This window comes from Ornithorhynchus anatinus, chromosome 11 (genome assembly GCF_004115215.2).
Source record: "Ornithorhynchus anatinus isolate Pmale09 chromosome 11, mOrnAna1.pri.v4, whole genome shotgun sequence".
Lineage (NCBI taxonomy): Eukaryota > Metazoa > Chordata > Mammalia > Monotremata > Ornithorhynchidae > Ornithorhynchus > Ornithorhynchus anatinus.
Window position 1 is genome coordinate 30,307,214 of NC_041738.1, and position 21,435 is coordinate 30,328,648.

The 21,435-nt window shown below is 44.8% G+C and overlaps 2 protein-coding genes across 5 annotated transcripts in view; both read right to left on the reverse strand.

The window, feature by feature from the left end:
* SLC7A9 (solute carrier family 7 member 9) overlaps positions 1-21,008 on the reverse strand; it is a 50,087-nt gene extending 29,079 nt beyond the window's left edge. For all 4 annotated transcript variants that reach the window (XR_003762841.1, XR_003762842.1, XM_029075100.1 and 1 more), the window contains exons 1-2: positions 20,526-21,008; positions 20,188-20,308 (exon numbers count right to left, since the gene is read on the reverse strand). The gene's annotated coding sequence lies outside the window, so the exon portion shown is untranslated. The remainder of the gene's footprint in view (positions 1-20,187; positions 20,309-20,525) is intronic.
* Positions 21,009-21,184: 176 nt separating this feature from the next.
* CEP89 (centrosomal protein 89) overlaps positions 21,185-21,435 on the reverse strand; it is a 76,514-nt gene continuing 76,263 nt past the window's right edge. The window contains exon 19 of the mRNA XM_029075098.2: positions 21,185-21,424. Within this exon, the coding sequence (XP_028930931.1) occupies positions 21,298-21,424 (127 nt within the window). The 3' untranslated portion in view covers positions 21,185-21,297. The remainder of the gene's footprint in view (positions 21,425-21,435) is intronic.

Here is a 21,435-nt window from a genome sequence, read left to right on the forward strand (position 1 = left end):
TTTGGCTGAGGCAACAATCTCCATCCAGATGACTCCCAAGCCTATCTTCTCTGGCCCTGACCTGTCATATCTCCTCTGACACCCGGGACATCTCCATTTGGATATCCTGTTGACACCTCAAACTTGGGGTGTCTGAAACAGACCTGCTCATCTTTCCCATTAAACTCACTCCTCCTAACGGGCCCATCTTAGTCAGCAATACGACTGCCCTCCTGGCCGCAGACGCATACCACCGCATTGTCATTCTCAACTTCGCTATCTTTCAATTATCTCATTCCATCTACTACCAAATTCTGCTGGTCTTCATATCCAACACCCCCCAGATCCAGCCCTTCCATTCCACCGAAGCATCTACCACCCTGGCACAAGCGCTGGTGATTTTGCAGCTCGACTATTAGGTCAGTCTCCTCTCTGGTCTCCCTGCCTTCCCGCTCCAATTCAGACGATCAGCTGTGTTGCGCAGCATAACTTGAAGCATTGGTTGGCCCAAATCGCTCCTCTCCTCAAAATCTTCCACTGCCTTCCTGTGTCTCTCCACATCAGACAAAATTTCCTCAGAATTGGCTCTCCGCCTACCTGCCCCACCTTTCCTGTATGCTAGTTCTTTAGACTGTAAGCTCATTATGAGCAGGGAATGTGTCTGTTATATTGTACTCTCCCAAACACTTAGTACAGTGCTGTGCACACAGAAAGCGCTCTATAAATATGACTAACTGCTCCCTGCACCCACCAGTCCCCAACTGGCTTTCTCGCCTTGCAAGCCAAACTTCTATTGGTACCTCATTCTCGATTCTCCCATCTCTGTCCCCTAAGTTGATTGCCTGGCTTGGAACTCTGCCTCTCAACAAATCCAACAGACCACAGGTCTCCCCAGATTCAAAGCTCTCCTACAATCTCACTTTCTCCAAAAAGTCTTCCCTGATCAATTTTCCAGCACCCCAGCCAACTCCAGAGTTATCAACTTATTCAAACCCATCCTTATCATTCACATATATACATATACATATATTCCATTTTAGTTGAGAATATTTTTATGTCTGTCACCCCCATTAGAGTGAAAACTTCTTGAGGGGAAAGAATGTTTCTCTTCTTTATTTCTCACGTGATTAATACAGTGCTGTACCCAAGTGGACATTAGAATACCAATAGTGTTATTACTACTAGAGAAGCAGCGTGGCTCAGTGGAAAGAGCACGGGCTTTGGAGTCAGGGCTCATGAGTTCGAATCCCAGCTCTGCCACTTGTCGGCTGTGTGACTGTGGGCAAGTCACTTAACTTCTCTGTGCCTCAGTTCCCTCATCTGTAAAATGGGGATTAAGACTGTGAGCCCCACGTGGGACAACCTGATTCCCCTATGTCTACCCCAGCGCTTAGAACAGTGCTCGGCACATAGTAAGCGCTTAACAAATACCAACATTATTATTATTATTACTGCAAATCTACATCACATCTGCTCCTTAAAGAACCAGTTTACTGTATCTCATTAGAGGCTCCTGTCATAGGCTATTCCTGGTCTCCTGAGACCCAACTTGGTTTCAAAAAAGCGTGTCCCATCTTGTAAAGTACTTCCACAAACAGAGCTATGTTTGTGGATCTTAACTAGGGGTCAGATAGGGGCAAAGGCTAGAGGCAGTCACATACTCTAGGCAGACTCCTGGCCTACATAGAAGGCAGAACAGATTTATTTTTAGCTAAACATGAGGAGGATTTTTCACTGAGCTGTTTACGTTCCGGGAGACATAGCGAGTATTATAAAATCATCTGCTTTAAGAGCTGTTCCCGTTCATTGAATAAACCTGTAGAATAACAGTGAGGCCATAGGCCAGCAAAGGTGTGCCCGTGGGGGGACAAGTGGGGGAGAGCGCTCCCGCGCCACAGGATTCAGTGCAGGGGTGCCCCCCCTCCCTTGCTCTGGGGTGTACCGAGGGTGGTCCCTGGATTTTGGAGGCTTGTGAGAGGAGGGAGGGAGAAGGACCAAGGGTGGAAATTCAGGAAACACCTTCTGGTACAGGAGGTGCTGTAGGGAGCTTTGCTCCCTCTGACCCTATCCCACTGTGGGGGCTGCTGTCTGGGTACAAGTTCTCTCCTTCCAGCACATATTCACTTCAATCAGGGATGGATAAGAAGGAGCGGGTGGAGTTGGGGAGAGCAGAGGGGGAGGAGAGCAGAGGGGGATGACAGCAGGGGCGGGGGGAGGAGAGCAGGGGGGAAAAGCAGAGTCGGGGGAGAGCAGAGGGGGAGGAGAGCAGAGAAGGAGAGAGCAGAGGAGGGGAGAGCAGAGGAGGGGAGAGCCAGGGAGGGTTGGTGCGGGGAAGATGAGACGCGGAGAGAGCAGAGAAGAAGAGAGGAGAGGGGAAGAGAGAGGAAGGGGAAGAAAGGAGGGGGAAAGAGAAGAGACGGAACGAGAGGAGAGGGGAAGAGTGGGAGGGAGAACAGGGAGGAGGGGGAGCCCAGAAGGGCAAAGCAAAGGGAGTAAAGAGCTCAGGCCTAAGAGTCAGAGGGCTTGGGTTCTAATTACAACTCTGACATTTATCTGCAGAGTGCCTTTAGCAAATCATTTAACTTCTCTGTGCCTCAATTACCTCAACTGCATAATGCATGACTGTGAGGCTCATGTGGGATATGGACTTTGTTCAACCTGATTATCTTGAATCTACCCCAGCGCTCAGTACAGTGCCTGGCATACAGTAAAGTGCTTAGCAAGTACCATAAAAAAAGGGAAGTAGGGAGTGGGGAGATAGGCTCCTCTCCCATTCCTAGCTCCTAAGGGCAAATTCCTGCATCCTTGTAAGTCTGTGACAGGATAAACAGACACAGGCATAACAACTCACTACCATCGACTGAGTACTGTGCACAATGCTTATATGCTTATGAGGATCAGGTCCTGGCCTTTAGATAGTTTAATCCTATTTTGGAATAGAAATACACCTAGAGAAGCAGCATGGCCTAGTGGAAAGAGCACAGACCTGGGAGCCAAAGGATCTGGGTTCTGATCCCGGCTCCACCACTTGCCTGCTGTGTGATTTTGGGCAAGCTCTCACTGCCTAGTTTCCTCATGTGTAAATTGGAGATTCAAAACCTGTTCTCCCTCCTACTTAAACTGTGGACCCCATGTGTTTCCTACTAATCCCACTGAGCCCATTGTGGGCAGGGATTCTATTTGTTGCTGAATTGTATTTCCCAAGTGCTTAGTACAGTGCTCTGCACACAGTAAGCGCTCAATAAATACAATTGAATGCAAGGATGAATGAGTGAATATCCATGCTCTTCCTCCTGCCTCCACCCCATCCTGCACAAGGACCTAAGTGAGGGATGAGGGCGGGAGAGGGAGGTCTGCCTACCCGCTCTCTTCCACACCACGCTGCCCAACTGCATGAGTTTCCTAAAGGTTCTGAGCACTTGTCCACAGTATCCATGGTCCAGCTCTGCCTAGGAAGGAGCATCGTAATGGAACTTGGTCAAAGCTGGCTGGTTAAATGAAAAGCTCAATTGCCTTTCTGAGTTAGAAATATCCCAACGACTACCAGGGCTGCCCCTAACATTGAGCCACAGCTTCGCTGCAATCAGGGACACACATACACGCAGGCGTGCACATAAACGCTCACACACATACACTCATTTGTCCCAAACAACGTTAAATAAGTAAGCAGGTCAGTACATTGCAGTGCAGCCTTACAGAAAGAACACCAAGACCTGGCTCCCACTTACCCCCCCCCCTCCCCGAGCACTGCTTCACTCTGGCTGGCGTTTCAGATGACTCATTTTGGGGGAAATTACGTGCCGGCTTTCAGGATTCCACATACGGTGCCAGGGGGCAACCGAGTCCCAGATTGGACCCTGATAAAACTTGGGACATGGCGTGAAGAGCTCCTCTGTCGTTACACGACAGGAAAGTGAAAACAGGACGTCAAGCAGCTGTGACAACTAGCTCTCGGCTTCTCCGCCTGCAGACTGGAGGTCTTTGCACTTCCACCTCCCCTTGAGTTTCAGTGGTGACTAGCATGGCCCAGGCCTCCCTTGGGGCTCTGTTCCATGCTTAGTAGATCTGGGATCGACAGACTGGCTCCAGGAGCCCGCTGGAACACTGGGGACCTGGGGGACTGGATCGATATCCTGACCATGGAGAAATGATGACTCACCTCTGATGTTCTCAGATAAATCTCCCCTGAATGGATTTAGCCAAACGATAAAACACCGGTCTTTAGTGCCTATCTTCTAAGGAGCTCAGTATGAGGAGGACGATTTTGTCATTTAGTGCTTATCTTTTCTCTCCTTCCTTTCTTCCCTCTACATTCTCAGCAGATGCTGTTCCTTTCTGGTATGATACAATCGAGTAAGGATCTAGTTCCTACTTTAAAACCATCAGGGATTCGGCCTCCTTTTTCACCCCATCTGGCCATATAAATAAAAGTATGAACGGAGACTTTTATTTCCATCTGGTTCTCTACCTTACCTTCATGACTAATATTGCTGACCAATTCTTAAATATCATAATTCACTCATTTCACTCAGTAGCTTTTGATGAGCAACTGCTCTGCGCAGAGCACAATACCAAGCACTAGGAAGAATCCCTGTTCTGGAAGACCTTAAGTTCTAAGGGAAGTGGTGTGGCCTAGTGGAAAAACCACAAGCTTGAAAGTCAAACGACCTGGGTTCTAATTCTGGCTCTGCCACTGACCCACTGGATGACCTTGGACAATTCACTTGACTTCCCTCGGTCTCAATTATCTCATTTTACCTCTGTAAAATGGGTATTAAGACCGTGAGCCCCAAGCGGGACATGGACTGTGTCCAACCTGATTAGCTTGTATCTACACCGTGAGCCCCAGGTGGGACCGGGAGAGTGTCCAACCTGATTAGTTTGTTTCTATCCCAGCAATTAGAACAGTGCCTGGCATATAGTAAGTGCTTAACCAATACAAAAAAAGCCCCCCAAAAAACAAAACAAAAAAAACCCCTCCTTATCCCGCCACCCAAACCCTGTCCTCTCCAGTCTTTCCCATCACTGTACACAATACCACTATCCTTCCTATCTCACAAGCCAGTAACCTTGGTGTTGTCATACACTCATTTCTCATAGGATTCAATACCCGTTCTCCCTCCTACTTAGACTGGGAGTCCCACATGGGACATGGACTGTGTCCAACATGATTAACTTGTATCTTCTCCAGTCCTTAGTAGAGTACTCTGTACATAATAAGTGCATAACAAATGCCATTAAAAAAAATCTACTGAGACAGACATGTAGTCACAGCAGGAGGTAAAACATGAATACAACTGGAAATAGCAACAATGTGGAAAAGCGAAAAAATAAATGGCATACAAAATTGATAGGTCCTAACGGTGGCCTTAGGGATAATATAACAGACTGGTGGAAGATGTGGGATTTCAGGAGGACTTTGAAGATGGGGAGAGTCATTACCTGGAAGATTTGAAAGGGGAAAGAGCTGCAGGCAGTGGGAGCTAACATTGAGGCTTATACAGGGCTGAAAGTAAAATCTGACAAACTGGAATGAGGGGAAGGGCTGAGGTACTCAAAAATGCCTGACCATTCCGCTAAGACTAGGCACTGTGCCTGGTGCAGGGAGAAGGCATTTCAAAGCCCGGTGGTGAGAATCCTGGGCCCCCTGCCACATGGGACGGAGGAGGGGAACCCCAGAGTGGTTGCTGTTGCTGTTTATGGTATTAAGTGCTATGACCAGGCACTGTACTAAGCGCTGGGTGAATACAAGCTAATCAGGTTGGACACCTTCCCTATCCCACATGGGGCTCACAGTCTCAATCCCCATTTTACATATGAGGGAACTGAGGCCCAGAGAAGTGAAGTGACTTACCCAAGGTCAAACAAGTGGCAGGGCCGGGAATAGACCTAGGTCTTTCCGACTCCCAGGCCCATGATGTCCTGCCCGGGCTAGGCTGGCTGAAAGAACAGGAGTAGCAGGAGCGTGGATTGGCTTACCCCTGTCCCCTCCCCAGGGTGTCCCCCGCTAACTGCCCAGAGCACACCAGCTTACTGTGAGAACTGACATCACTGCTGGTGGCCAACTAGCTGCCTGACAGACTGCAGACTGGACCCTCACCGTGGCCTTGGGTGGAGGCTGATGCCCCTTGGGAGTCCGTATCTTGGCACACACAATTGTGTCACTGAGGGGCAGCTCAGCCCTGTGCCACTGTGGAACCATAATAATCGTGGTATTTGTTAAGCACTTACTATGTGCCAGGCACTGAACTAAGTGCTGGGGTGGATATGAGAAAATCGAGTTGGACGTAGTTCCTGTCCCATGTGGGGCTCACAGTCTTAATCCCCATTTTACAGATGAGGTCACTGAGACACAGAGAAGTTAAGTGACTTGCCCAGGGTCACAGAGCAGACAAGTGGCAGAACTGGGATTAGAACTCAGGTCGTTCCGACTCCCAGGCCCATGCTCTATCCACTAAAAAAAGTATTGGCCTTAAAATGCTTGCAATGGGACTGGGCAATCAGGAATTTATTTTTTGCCCAATGACCCAGTGTGGATGGTTCCATTTCATTCCCAGCCCTGGGCTTAAACTCTCAAATCCAAGACTTCTTCCTTAGCCAGTAAGTCCTGATTTCTTCACTCTGACAGTGGCAGAAGGTGTTAGTACTAGGGCATTGATTGGTGTAGACAGTAGAATCTTGTGATAGACACATTTTTCTTCCCTGCAGTAGAGGCTCTAAGAGGGTTTCTCTGAACAATGGTTAACCTCTCCAGTTGGTCATCTCAAAGTTCAGCCAGGATGAATTGTTGGCTTAGTTCCATGCCCTTTTTAAGAGGAAGTGTCCTCACAAAAGCCACTCCACTTGCCTCAGTGCTGCAGCATCAGAAAAGAGATTCTGCTGATTCTGCAGTTGGAGCCATGTAACTTTTACAGCCCTGTTAAGCCCTGCTAAGCCATTGGGAGCGGCAACAATTGACTAGTAATTTCCACCGAAAGAAAAACCTCAGGAAAACTGAGTGGAAGGTGCAAGCACTTTCAATTTTGAAGGATTTATCAAGTGGTCATAAAATTCTGCTTAGCACAAAAGCTTGGTTATACAACCTCATACAGGGGGATTCAATAGCTGTTTTCCCTCATACTTAGAATGGGAGCCTCTTGTGGGACCTGATTCAGTGCTTTATTAATTTATTCAATCATATTTATTGAGTGTTTACTGTATGCGGAGGACTGTACCAAGTGCTTGGGAGAGTATAATACAACAATAAACAGACACATTCCCTGCCTGCAACAAACTTACAGTGGAAGGATGGAGACAGACATTAATATAAATAAATTACAGATATGTACATAAGTGCTGAGGGGTTGGGAGTAGGGATGAATAAAAGGAACAATCAGGGTGATATAGAAGAGAGTGGGAGAAGAGAAAAGAAGGTCTTAGTCAGGGAAGTCCTCTTGAAGGAGATGTGCCTTCAAAAAGACTTTGAAGGGGGGGGATGAGTGATTGTCGGATTTGAGGAGACTGTTCCCGGCCAGAGGCAGGACGTGCATGAGGGGTCAACGGCAAGACAGATGAGATCGAGGAAGAGTGAGAAGGATAGCATTACAGGAGCGAGTTGTGTGGGTTGGGTTGTGGTAGGAGAGTAGTGAAGTGAGGTAGGAGGGAGTAAGGTGATTGAGTGCTTTGAAGGCAGTGGTGAGGAGTTTTTGTTTGATGTAAGGGTGGATGGACAACCACTGGAGTTTCTTGAGAGTGGGGAAAAATACCCTGAACATTTTTATAGAAAAATGATCCAGGCAGCAGAATGAAGTATGGACTTTGGTGGGGAGAGACAGGAGGCTGGGAGGTCACCAAGGAGGCTGATACAGTAGTCAAGGCAGGATAGGGTAAACAATTAGATTAACGTGGAAGACGGTGGGATGGAGAAGAAAGGTTGAATTTTAGCGATGTTGTGAAGGTGGAACTGACACGATTTAGTGATGGATTGAATATGTGGGTTGAATGAGAGAGACGAGTCCAGGATAATGTCAAGGTTATGGACTTATGAGACAGGAAGGACGGTGGTGCCATCTATAGTAATGGGAAAGTGAGGGGGAGAACAGGATTTGGGTGGGAAGATAAGGAGTTCTGTTCTGGACATGTTAAGCTTGAGGTAATGGGAGGACATCCAGGTAGAGATGTCTTGAAGGCAGGAGGAAATGCGAGACAGCAGAGAGGGAGAGAGATCAGGGCTGGAGATGTAGACTTGGGTATTACCTGCATAGAGGTGGTAGTTGAAGCCATGGGAGTGAATGAGTTCTCCAAGAGAGGGGGTGTAGATGGAGAATAGAAAAGGACCCAGAACTGAACCTTGAGGGACACCCACAGTTAGGGAGTGGGAGGCAGAGGAGGAGCCCATGAAAGAAACTGCGAATGAGTGGCCAGACAGATAAGAGGAGAACCAGAAGAAGACAGTGTCAGTGAAGCTGAGGTTGGATGATGCTTCTAGGAGAAGGGGATGGTCAACGGGGTCGAAGGCAGCTGAGAGGTTGTGGAGGATTAGGATGGAGTAGAGGCCGTTGGATTTGGCGAGAAGATCATTGGTGACCTTTGAGAGGGCAGTTTCTGTGGAGTGAAGGGTACAGAAGCCAGATTGAAGGGGGTCAAGGAGAGAATTAAAGGAGAGGAATTTGAGACAGCAGATGTAGACGACTCCTTCAGGAGTTTGGAGAGGAATGGTAGGAGGGAGATGGGTGATAACTGGAGGGATCCATGGGGTCTAGGGAGGGGTTATTTTTTAGATAGGGGAGACCACGTTTGAAAGCAGTGGGGAAGAAGCCATTGGAGACCAAACAGTTGAAAATGGCGGTTAGGTAGGGAAGGAAAGAGGGGGCAAGTATTTTGATAAGGTGAGGAGGAACGGGGTTGGTTGTGCAGGTGAGGGATGGATTTTGAAAAACGGCAAGAGATCTCCTCTAGAGGTACTGCTGGGCTCGCTTGGTACGTAGTAAGCACTTAACAAATTCCACCATTTTTATTATCAAAGACCTTCCAAAACTAGCCCCACTCCCTTCAGGATGAGTTCCCTCATTTGTCTCTGCACTGTCATTCCCCCCTGAAGAAACAATTCCTCTATGAAACCTCAGAATTTGTGAGTTAGAAGGTCTTCTGAAACATTCCGTTAATCAGATCTTCGTTTCATCTGTTTCCACAGTTTCTCGTTAGGCTTTCTGGTGTGCAACTGGAAGACAGTGGCTAATAGGAACGATTCAAGGGTGAAAAACGTACCTTGAAGAGTCTGTGATTATTGAGTTCAGAGAAGAGAGGAATGTAACTGGGGGGCAGGGACGTCTACCTGCATTTAGGAGGGGAAGTTATCAAGGCAGCGCTTTGAGAAGCTGCTTTTTTTCTCCACTGGAAACAGGCCAAGAAGAAATCACAACAGAAGAAATTTGGGTGAGGCAGTAAGAGTGTTTCCTAGTGGTAAGATTTGGCACACTAGAAAGAGATTCCCAGGAAGATTATTCATCTCCATTTGTTCAAGTCTTTTTGAGTCGATTGGTGAGATTTACTGAGTGCTTACTATGTGTGGAACACTGTACTAAGCACTTGAGAAAACACAACAGAGCCTATAGCACACATGATCCCTGCCTCCAAGGAGCTTGCAATCTGGGGGAAATCTAGTCTTCAAGAACAAAACAGAGCTGTTTCTCAGAGCTTTGGGTGTGGATTTCCGGTTTCTTTATCATGGATCAATGCCTTCAGTATTCTTCAAATACTGGGGCGAGGCAGAGCTCAAATCTGATTTCCAAACTGCCTTCTGTTCTTCTAACTTGCTTAGTGGTGTTTTAATTATAGAGCAGGAAAGTAATGAGATCTGTTTGCGAAAGAGGATTTCTTCCTGAAAGTTTTCCTCCATCTCAAACAATAATCTACATGGATGGAGTTTTGCATTTTGTAATATGACTTTCTTTCCCAGATTAAATGAAGCGCCTGGTTAGAATATGCACTTGACTATCCAATCTGCTATCCAGATTAAATTTCCACTTGGCTTATGCAACCCAAATTAATCTGAATTGACCTTTCATCACTGTACTCAACATAGTTTCTTGGCAAGGACGAGGTTTCCTGCACATGCCGTTAATGCTTTCCAAAAGGATTTCAGTTAGTTGGAAATGACAAAGTAGCTTTCTAAAATGTTATTGTCCAGTGTAAATCGAGACCAGAGCCAAACACAATTCTATTTCTTAAAACAGATGATGATGATGATGATGATGGCCATTCCTCTGAGCTTTCTGAGCCATGAAATTACGATTTGAGCCTAGGAATAGTACTGCCAATCAGAAATCAAATATTATGCCATCTTCAAACACAGTTATTTGGTTCTCAGAGGTCACTCCTGGTCAAAGGACTGAACGGATTTTTCAAACCTGGACAAAAGCAATATCTCTCAGAACCCGTCATTCTGGTTCCTTTCCTAGCAGAACGAGCTTGGCAAACTGCTGATGATTTGGAATTTTTCATCGGGGGCTGTCAGTTTCAATCCATCATTTCCCCTTCTGCCAATGCTCTTTGATTTTTTTTTCTGAGCCACACATTAACCATCCCATTGCTTTCTGATTGCTATCTCACCGACCATGAAATACTGACCCTGAACCTTAGATACAGAGATTACAACGGTTTCAGGTGTTGAGTTCAAGATCATGCAGAGCAACATTGCAAAAACAATCTAAAGCAGTTTGGTGGGCGTGTACACGTATTCATCACCATTGACAGGGATATGACATGCGCTCATTGTAGGAGTGGTGGGGCTTAGTGGATACAGCACATGCCTGGGAGTCAGAAGGTCCTGGGTTCTAATCCTGGCTCTGCCAGTTGTTTGCTGTGTGACCTTGAGCAAATCACTTCACTTCTCTGTACCTCAGTTACCATATCTGCAAAATGGGGATCAATACTGAGCTCCACGTGGGACATGGCCTGTGTCCAATATGATTAGCTTGTATCTACTCCAATATTCAGTACAGTGTCTGGCACATAGAAAGTGCTTAACAAAGACCATTAAAAAAATACATAAAATAACCTACCTTCAACAACCACTCACACACGTCCCCTGGTCTCACAAACACACACACACACACTCCAACACCTCCACAGACACCCGCCCTGGACTCCAAGATGACCCTCTTTCCCATGGAATTTTACTGGTGTTTCTAAGTGTAACTTAAATGATGAATGCATGACTTGACAATCCCTTCTACTTTCTGTCAGAAGGGAACATGTTTAACAACTCTGCTATACTGTACTTTCCCAAGGGCTTAGTACAGTGCTCTGAACACCGTAAGTGCTCAATAAATGATTGCTTGATTGATGTGGACAAGGCAAATGGGGAATTATTGTTCACCAAATCCAACAACATGAGAACAAGGAAATAGTCATTGAAGTTTGAAGACGGTGGTTCAAAATGTACAAAAGGAAACATCTCTTCGTCTAGCAGGTGGTCAGTACATGGAATCTGTTTGCACAGGAAGTTGCAAAAGCCTTAAATAATAATAAGCTCATCGGAGGTTTGGATATATGTGGGCCTATGCTAGAGAATAAGTTTGGGATGCTTAGGGGGAAAGTTAGGGTTGGCACATCCCTAACCAGTAAGAGAGATTATGAGCCCATGTAAGACAGGGACTTTGATCCGATTATCTTGTATCTAACCCAGGGTTTAGTACAGAGCTTGACCATAAAAAGCACTTAATACCATAATATACCTAGTTCCTCCAAACTTCTTGTATCCACCATTGGAGATAAAATACTGAGCAAGAGAGACCACTGATTTGACCCAGAAATGGAATTGTTTATGTTCCTGTTGCACTTGCGAATCACAATAACTGACACCATTTCCATCTCTCCTTGAAGGTCCTGCCATCTGATAGAGGCATCCATTTCTAATTGCCACAAACAAGTCTGATATCTCTTCTATGGACTGTCCCCCATTGATCCATTGCTTTCATCATCACCTGCCTCCTAGGTCCAGAGATTCTGTAGTAGATGCTTTAGAACATACGGAAGTAAAAACTTGCTCCTTGCTGCTTTACTGAATCAGTTATCCACAGTGCTTGGTACTTCTTTTCTTCGCCCTCTCGATGCCATGCTTATCCTAAAGTCTCTACTCTAAGGCAGTGACTCCATTTCTGATGGTTAGAAACCTGTCAAATCTATAGCACTTACTGAGCTTCTACTGAGTGCAAAGCACGGTTCTAAGCACTGAAGAGAGTACAAAAGAAGTGAGATACACGTTTCTTGCCTTAAATGAGCTTATAATGGAGGGAGACAAACAAGCAAAACTAATTCACTAACAGTGGGAACAGGAGGAAGAACAAGGATTTTTAAAGGTAGTGGTAGAAATGTCAGGATTAAATAGCTGAATAATGAAATATTCATATGTATATAAGATCTAATAGGAATTGAAACATAATTGCAAATGGTGGTTGCAAAGTTGAGCCAGAAACTTGGGCTAGAAAGTAATCAGAGGTTTGTCACCTGACCTTTCTGCTGCTTTCAATTCTCCAGTGTTCTATCTCACCTTTTGAGAATTTGGCTTCATTGGGCCTTTAAAACATCGGTTTTATTACTCTGTTGATGGTTGATCTGTTTCAACTCAGTTTAGAACTGCTGTTTGGGTAACCATCCTCTGCACATTCCAGCAGAAGAGAGTTATGATGATCATTGCTTTGACATTACTGGACTCTGCTGGGACCTCATGGTTTGCCTTGTCATCTTGATGTTACATATTGTATGTAGGAGGCATAAGGGGGACTGCTTATAAAGTTGGATATATTATGGTTAATAATAACCACCTTGCCCCCTCCTACCTCACCGCCCCCTCTTCCCTCGCACCACCCAGCTTGCACACTCCGCTCCTCTGATGCTAACCTTCTTACTGTGCCTCGTTCTCGCCTGTCCCACCATCGACCCCTGGCCTAAGTCCTACCTCTGGCCTAGAATGCCCTCCCTCCTCAAATCCACCAAACTAGCCCCCTCCCCCCTCCCCCCGAAAAGCCCTTCTGAAAGCTCACCTCCTCCAGAAGGCCTTACCAGACTGAGCCCCACTTTTCCTCTGCTCCTCCTCCCCTCCCCATCGCCCTTACTCCCTCCCTCTGCTCTACCCCCTTCCCCGCCCCACAGCACTTGCGTATACATGTATATATTTATAATTCTATTTTTTATTAATGATGTGAATATATCTATAATTCTATTTATTTATAATGATGCTACTGATGCCTGTTCACCTTGTTTTGATGTCTGTCTCATCCCTTCTAGACTGTGAGCCCACTGGGGCAGGGACCATTTGTTGCTGAATTGTAGTTCCCAAGCTCTTAGTACAGTGCTCTGCACAGAGTATGCTCTCAATAAATACGATTGAATGAGTGAATGAATTTAACAGTACAGATGAGACAATTTTCCCATGCACATGAAGTGGAAGGGCCTGTCAGTCATACATTGAGCTTATTATTTATTCAATCATATTTATTGAGCACTTACTGTGTGCAGAGTTAATTCTCTGACTCAACACCTATTAAAAATCTCACTATCACTGATAAAATCTCTGAATGCCTGCCTGTCTGCTTGCTTCTCTCTCACATACACACTCACACATCCAACAGATTGTTTGGGCCCCATGCCAATTTTAGAGCCTTGAAATATGGAAGCTGAGGTTTGGCAGACAAGCTTAAATTGCAAAGAGCAAAAATGATAACCAGAAAATGGGAGAATCGAGTTTGGTAGTAGCTATGCACTGATTACTCTGATAGAATACCACCTTGCCCATATACTTTCTACCAGTAAGCAGTTGCCTCTTTTTGCCTCTATTTCCCCAAATATGCAGGAAATCATGGTCATTTGGATGGATTAAATTTTTGTCTGCTTGTTTAATGGAGCTTCCTAATGTCAAAGAACGCTAAATGTTTCACAGCTGAAAGAAATTGGGCATTAGCAGCCATCTGTTTTGCCTAAAGATTAAGTCATTTGCCCAAGGTTAATTGATGCAGAAGCTATAAGAAGAGAAGGGGAATAAAAATGATCATATTCACTCTATTCCATAGCCTCTATTTGCTATTCAGGAAAAGGGTTTAACAATATTGAAGAGGAGATTAATAGCAGTTGTTACTACGTTGATAGGTAAAGCCTCCTGTTTGGTTAAGGGATTTTCCTTCCTCTGATGTAGTTATTACCAGAGCCTGTGTTTATGAGCTGCTCTGCAGTTTGCTCAATTTCTATTCACTTGCAAAGGAATCTTCCTTGATAGAAGAACAACAGAAGCCTGTGAGTGGGAACAATCTAAAAGATTAGGACAGTGTTGTCAATGGTGTTCTAAACAAATTCAATTTGGAAAATGATAGTCTGCCTCCTAAAAGTCCCCTCTTATCATTGGATTTGGATTTTTCAACTTTTCTGTTTTTGGAGATTAGGAAATGTTGTTCAGTGTCATTTACAATCATTACAGTTAAGTGGAAGCTGAATTATCATGTCACAGTATTAATGACCACTCAAATTTTAATACTTATCTCCATTTTAGAAGCTTAAAGTCAACTGAAGGAAAAAGAAAATGGGTTCTTCCTGCAATAAGGAAATTCAGGTAGTGAGAAATTCACTGCTACAATTTTTTCTCCTTATCAATCAATATTATTTGTTGAGAATTACATGGAGCACTACACTGCTTGGCAGAGTATAAAAGGTAGAAGATATGTTCCCTGACCTCAAGGATCTTCTCTTCGGTAATCTTACAACATGACTACCCAAACCTGGATTTGTGTCTTGGCTGGAGTCTTCTACTAATTCCTGTCACTGATTCTTGACCAAGATCTCAGAGACTCAGGTTGAGCACTAACCAAACTCAGGGAATGGTTGAAATCAGTTAACAGATACTGCAAGTAACTCCTCATCTGCATGCTGCGTCTGCCCCAAGATACTCCACCTCACACCACGGCCCTATTTACTACAGTGCTCTGCCTGCAGGAAGAGCTCAAAAAACGCCACCGATCGATGGATTCCCAGAGGATTAGACCTGCAACAATCAATAGCATTTACTGAGCACCTACTATGTACAGAGCACTGTACTAAGTACTTGGAAGAGTACAACAGAATTAGCTGACACAGTCCCTGCCCATAACAAGCTTACAGTCTAGAGGGGGAGACAGACATCAACATGAATAATTTATATTATGTAATTGAATAATGTTGGTATTTGTTAAGTGCTTACTATGTGCAGAGCACTGTTCTAAGCGCTGGATAGATACAGGGTAATCAGGTTGTCCCACGGGGGGGTCACAGTCTTCATCCCCATTTTACAGATGAGGGAACTGAGGCCCAGAGAAGCTAAGTGACTTGCTCACAGTCACACAGCTGACAAGTGGCAGAGCCAGGATTCGAACTCGTGACCTCTGACTCCCAAACCCGGGCTCTTTCCACTGAGCCACGCTGCTTTCCCATTGAAAGATATGTACTTAAGTGCTGAGGGGTCAAGTATCCAAAGGTCACATATTGAGATACATAGATGATGCAGAAGGGAAAGTAAGCTGAGGAAAAGAGGGCTTAATCATGGAAGGCCTCTTGGAGGAGATATGACCTTAATAATGCTTCCAAGGTGGAGAGAGTGGTGGTCTGGCATATATTGAGGTGGGGAGAGTTTCAGGCTGGGGGAGGACATGGAAAGGGGTCAGCGGTGAGATAGATGAGACTGGGGCACAGTCAGTAAACTGGCTCTTGAGAAGCAACATAAATGAGACCTGATGACCTTTCCCCACCTCATCCTCTTCTCTGCCACCACAGTTGAGGAAGCAAATATTCACAATGGCAGAGATCCACAGTCCTCCTTCCACCCTTCCTCCCCCATAATTTTGTTACAGGGATCAAAGTGCCTATGGCAGTGAAAAGTCCCCATTTCCTATCCCTTCTCAGTCTGGATCCTGCCACAGGAGTTGAGATCCCCTCAAGTCGCCAAATCCCAACCTCCCACCTTTTTCCTCTTTTGGGAACCAAGTCTGGGAAGCACATGGCTTGGTGGATGGAGCCTGGGCATGGGAGTCAGGAGGACCTGAGTTCTAATCCCAGATCCACCACATGTCTGCTCTGTGACCTTGGGCAAGTCACTTATCTTATCCACTGACTCCACTGTCATCTTGGAAAGCTTTGGGGATGGATGTGTGTGTGTGTCTATCTCTGCTGGTGTGGCTACAGCTTTGTCACTCTCTCAGTGTGTCTCCGTAGCTGTGTTCGTGGAGCTGCAGTGTGGCTATCTCGACTCCATTGGATATTTGTGTCTATGTGTTGAGTGGGTGTACCAATCTGTGTGTGAAGGTTGTTTTTTTTTAAAGGAGAATGAGAATTAATATTTAGCAGGATTTTATAGTCCCTGGGAGATAAAAGTATGGAATGATTTGTAAATGTTCACAGAGCCCCTAAGAGTAGTGACAGGATTATGGGATAATAAAGCTTAATATTTACCTCAACTTCATGCTAAATAGAATTTAACAATCTATTTGACTGTGGTTTTAAAAGGTGAGAAACAATGAGTTCCAAAACAAACCTATCTTCCAGAGGTAGCATTGAAAATACGTTGTGTTCTTCAGCTGGGGGCTAAAGAGAGCAGTGGCCAGCCCCCCTACACTGTGCACAGGGATTTTTCCAAGGGTCATCTGATGGCGAATAATAGGACATCAATTGTTTTCCCTCTAATCACACCTTTATCTTAAGCTTTCCTCCTTCATGTTCTGAGTTTTCTTTCTCCTATCTTCCTTTACTAATCCCCTACTACAAAAGCCAGCCCCTTCGCTTCACTCCTATAACCGCCAACCTACTCTCTGTACTTTGATCTAGTCTATCTCACTGCCAACCCCTTGTCGGTATTCTCCCTCTGCCCTGGAACGCCCTCCCTCTTCATATCCGACAGACATCACTCTCCCCTAAAGCCTTATTGAAGGCACATGTCCTCCAAGAAGCCTTCCCTAAACCCTCATTTCCTCTTCTCCCACTGCCTTCTGCATTGCCCTGATTTGCTCCCTTTTTTCAACCCCTCCCTCAGCCCCAAAGCACTTATGTACCTGTCTGTAATTTATTTGTTTAATGTCTGTCTTCCCCTCTAGACTGTAAGCTCACCATGGGCAAGAAATGCATCTACCAATTCTGTTATTTTGCACTCTTCCAAGTGCTTAGTACAGTGCTCTACCCACAGTAAGTGCTCAATGAATCACTGATATTTGACAGACTACCACTCTTCCCACCTTAGAAGCCTGTTTAAAACTCACTTCTACTCCAAGAGACCTTCCCTGAAAAGCCCCTCCTTTTCCTTCCTCACCCTCCCTTCTGTGTCACCTATGCACTTGGGTCTGAACCCTTTAAGCACTTTGATACTCACCCTACCCAAAGCCCCACAGCATTTATGGTCATATCCTTATACTCTGCCATTCTCCCTATCAGATAATTGAGGTTATCTTTCTGTTACTTCCTGTTTACATATTGACTGTCCCGATTCTGCTCGCTGTCCTTTTGGTCCACCACCTGCCCAAACACCTGCCTGATGCTTTCTCTGGTCTCAATGGCTGCTTGCCCTGACCTTGTTCTATCGAAGCAGCCTGTTCAAACTACAGCCTATCCAGATTATCGCCAAAGAGACGGAAGGATACGAATGGGAGGCAGAATGGAGACAGGTACGTAAATGTGAATAGTATCTCCTCTCAATTATGCAGGGTATTGCACTTTTCTGATGTGCAATAATTAAGACTATCACATGGAAATAACTTCATTATAAGGGTACATCACTTTTTTCTTCACCTTTCACTGTCAACAAAGATTAGTCACTCAGTGTTTCTTGATTCTCTTCTTCCATAGCTTTTCTTGGAGTACAATATTAATTTCTGAGCATATCTTAATTTTGATTTCAAATTTCTAGAAATTTGTCATAACTCTTTAAAAGCTTCTGTGACTAGTAAGGTAAGATATATCTCGAAATAACATAAGGCTGCATTACTATATTCTTTCAGCATGATTTCTTCACAATAAACTAAATGTGAGCTAATTTGGAATTACAGAACTTGTTCTACATGGGAAGCAGTGTGGCCTAGCAGAAAGCACATAGGCCTGGGAGCCAGAGGATCTGGATTCTAGGTCCAGATCTGCCACTGCCTTGTTGAGTGATCACGGACAAGTCAATTAGCTTTTGTGCTTCAGCTTCCTCATCTATAAAATAGAGATTCAACACCAGTTCTCCTTTTCTAATTAGATTGAGAGCCTCACATGAGACAGGGATAGTGTCCTACATGATTATCTGTATGTACTCCAGTGTTCAGTACAGTGCTTGGCAGGTAGTAAGCCCTTCACAAACACTATTGTTATGAGATGTCACCAGGCCTTTCCAAAGTCAGAAAAATCTCCTGTTTTAGCCAATGTGATTACTAGAACAAAGTTATCCTCTCCTTCAATGATTCTCTCCAAAGCAAAAATACTCAGAATCCAATTTTGCCATTTCGTTATTTTCTGTAGCTTACAACATTTCCATACTTTTCTCCTTAGGCATAACTTTCAACTCTGATGACTACAATATCTCCACATATAAACTTTACAGTGAGGATAACCTCTCAGTAAGCTCCATTCTGCAGCACATCACAATCCTTATGTTTATCCACTCACCCATGGCTACTTTCTCCCCTGGGCAAATTAAGAATTTTCCCAGAGGCCCTTTATGGACCATCAGAGGGGTCCATCCCAACTACACTGAGAACTCCTCCCCCTCCACTCTCTTAGCTTCACTGCAAGAAGCTGGGATTGCAGTTTCCTTCTGCACTCTAAAGCAAGAGAGAGCCCTCCCTGAATTCCATCTCCCACGGTCCACCAGAGCCTTAGAGTGGCCCTGAACGCATACTCAGTCTTTTTCAAGTTCCACCCTGTCGTCTGGGAACGAGCACTTTAGCTCCCATTTTCCCACAGCTCCTTAGAATTCGGGCTGTTTGACAGGAGGCATTCTCCATGCTTAGATGTCATTTTGAAAAATGTTTGACTTTATAATTACCAACCAGATTAAAAATAAAGCTGTCAGGAATATGTTAGAAACACAGAAATCTTCCAAATGGGTATACAGAGAGATACAAGGAATATCCAAAGGCTGATTCTCTTATAGTTCCCCACACAGGTTATGTGGTTGAATCATAATGAAAAAATATGCCCATCAATGCCGAAGTATCTCAAGTCCCATTCCCCCATCACCCAAAAAGTAACTTCCAAATTTGGCCTGTCTAGTCCTTACAGCATTTCTTTAGTATTTTACACTGTCACATAGGGGCAATAGGTATTTTTATTTCTTTCAATCTTTGGAAATCTGAAGATCTTAAAGAAACCCTAGGGCTCAATTCACCCTCTAGATGAGGTTGTACTCTCTTGAGCACTTACTACTAAACTCTCTACCCAGGAGGTGCTCAATAAATTCTACTAACTGACTGATACCGTAACTGTAAATTGCAACACAGTGGTGATTTGGGTAGGTTCACAATGCCTTTGCTGCACGCCCAGTAACCAATTCCCGGAGATCCTAGAGGAAACTGGCATAGAGGGGCTGAGATCCAAGAGAAAGCCAGAGCCATCAGGTGGCCATTGTATGTGTAGCACTGTGGTTGAGTCCAGTGAGTTATAACACTTTAACAAGCACTAGTGAGAGAATAATATAGGCAAAAGGCAAACTCCCTGCCCTCAGAGCTGTTCCAATCTGACCCACGCAACCATCCCAAGCCTCCTAACACTGCCAAAGAAGATGGACATTACCTGAGTCTGCAGGGGAGGTTTTGGGAGCAGCCACTCCAAAGAAGATAGGCCTATAAAACCTGGAAATGAGCAAACCACCTGGAAGGCCCTCTCCCCAAACACATACTAATGACTTTACTGGATATGGGCTAAATCTCTTCACTGGTGGTGTCTTTTGTGTCTGTTTATTGTTATATTGTACTCTCCCAAGCGCTTAGTACAGTGCTCCACACACAGTCAGTGCTCAATACATATGATTGAAAGAATTAATGACGGTGTTTAACTTGATGTGGAGGTCACACGATTCTGTTACTTATAATGCCCAGGAGAAACTCCTCACTTTCAGCTTTCCAGAGTTCCAATCCACTGAACTTCTAAGTTTCTTTGTGTGTACTGCTCAACAAATCTGGGTTACATCTTTATCTTTACACGTGGCTATTACCTGCTCTTTTCCCAAAACCCACTTCTTACCTTAATCACCTGCTGAGATGCAGTAGTCCTGTATAAAGCATATACATAGTTTAAAATGATGGAGTTTTCTGGTGGGAATGAGATGGATGAGCCTCGATCCTTATACTTCAGGACTGGGAACCTGTATGAAGCAATTTTTAGGGCTAGTGAATCCACTCAAACCGGTCATGTTCCAGTTGGGGCACTTAAGTGGGGTGCAATTAAGTGGGGAAGTGCAATATACATTGCAAAGTGTGGGGGAGGTTTTGTTTCTTTTTTTTTTTTTTACGGGAAAAGCCTATATGACCACAACATAGGGTTGCTGCTATGCCTTAGGGCCAAGCCTAGAAAGACAGTACCTTGGTATCCACTGCAGTCTTGGCCAGCTATCCTTCAGGATTTCTTCTGGGCATGTCCATCTCGCAACACCTTTGGGTGAATTTTCTTTTGGGGGGGGGGAGGGTGAGGAGGTGGGCCCATAAACTTCAGCACTGATAGCGTGGCTCCAAAATGGCAGAACCCAGGTCTCCTGATTTCCTGTTACCATCAGCAGGATGTCTGTTTATAGACATCGCAGTGCATATCTGCTTAATGTTATCTAATTATTCAGTAGTTTGCTTCTGTTTTTCTCATTTGTATCATTTATCTATTGTGAGTTTGGCAGTTTATGTTTGCTTATCTTCCCCATTAGATTAGCTCCTTGGAGGCAGAGACCAGTTTTTTTTTTTTTTTTTTTACTTCCTATGTATGCTCCCAAACACCTTGTACAGGCTCTCTGCCCAGAGATGCGCAATAAATCCAGTTCAAGGCTTGCCACTGGCATGGTTTACAACTTTTAAAACACTGCCCAGAGCAATGGGAGAGGGCTGTGGGGGCTTCCACTTCTAGAATCAGGCTCGACCAAAGTAAACGGCTTCTTTATCATCTCATTAGTCCTTGAAGGAAAGAAAAGCATGAAAATAAGGTCTTCGGGTTCTCAATCAATCCTTATAGGAAAGATGAATCAAAGCCATAAGGCTTGCTGATTTTGTGATTTATTTCTGTGTTTGGAATAGCAATTTGAATCTTCTCTTGCATTCCTTTCGAAGTAAATTCTTCCAAACAAAACATTAGTTGCCGACCATCGTTTGGTCAGGGGAAATATTTTCTCTCAGCCATGTTCACCAAGGCTTCTCTAGAGCTCCCATCCAGATGCCGGTCAGACTCTGCATCTCCTGTACTCCCTTCTGAATGCTCTGAGCAAAGGATGGCTGTTCCCCTGAATAAGGA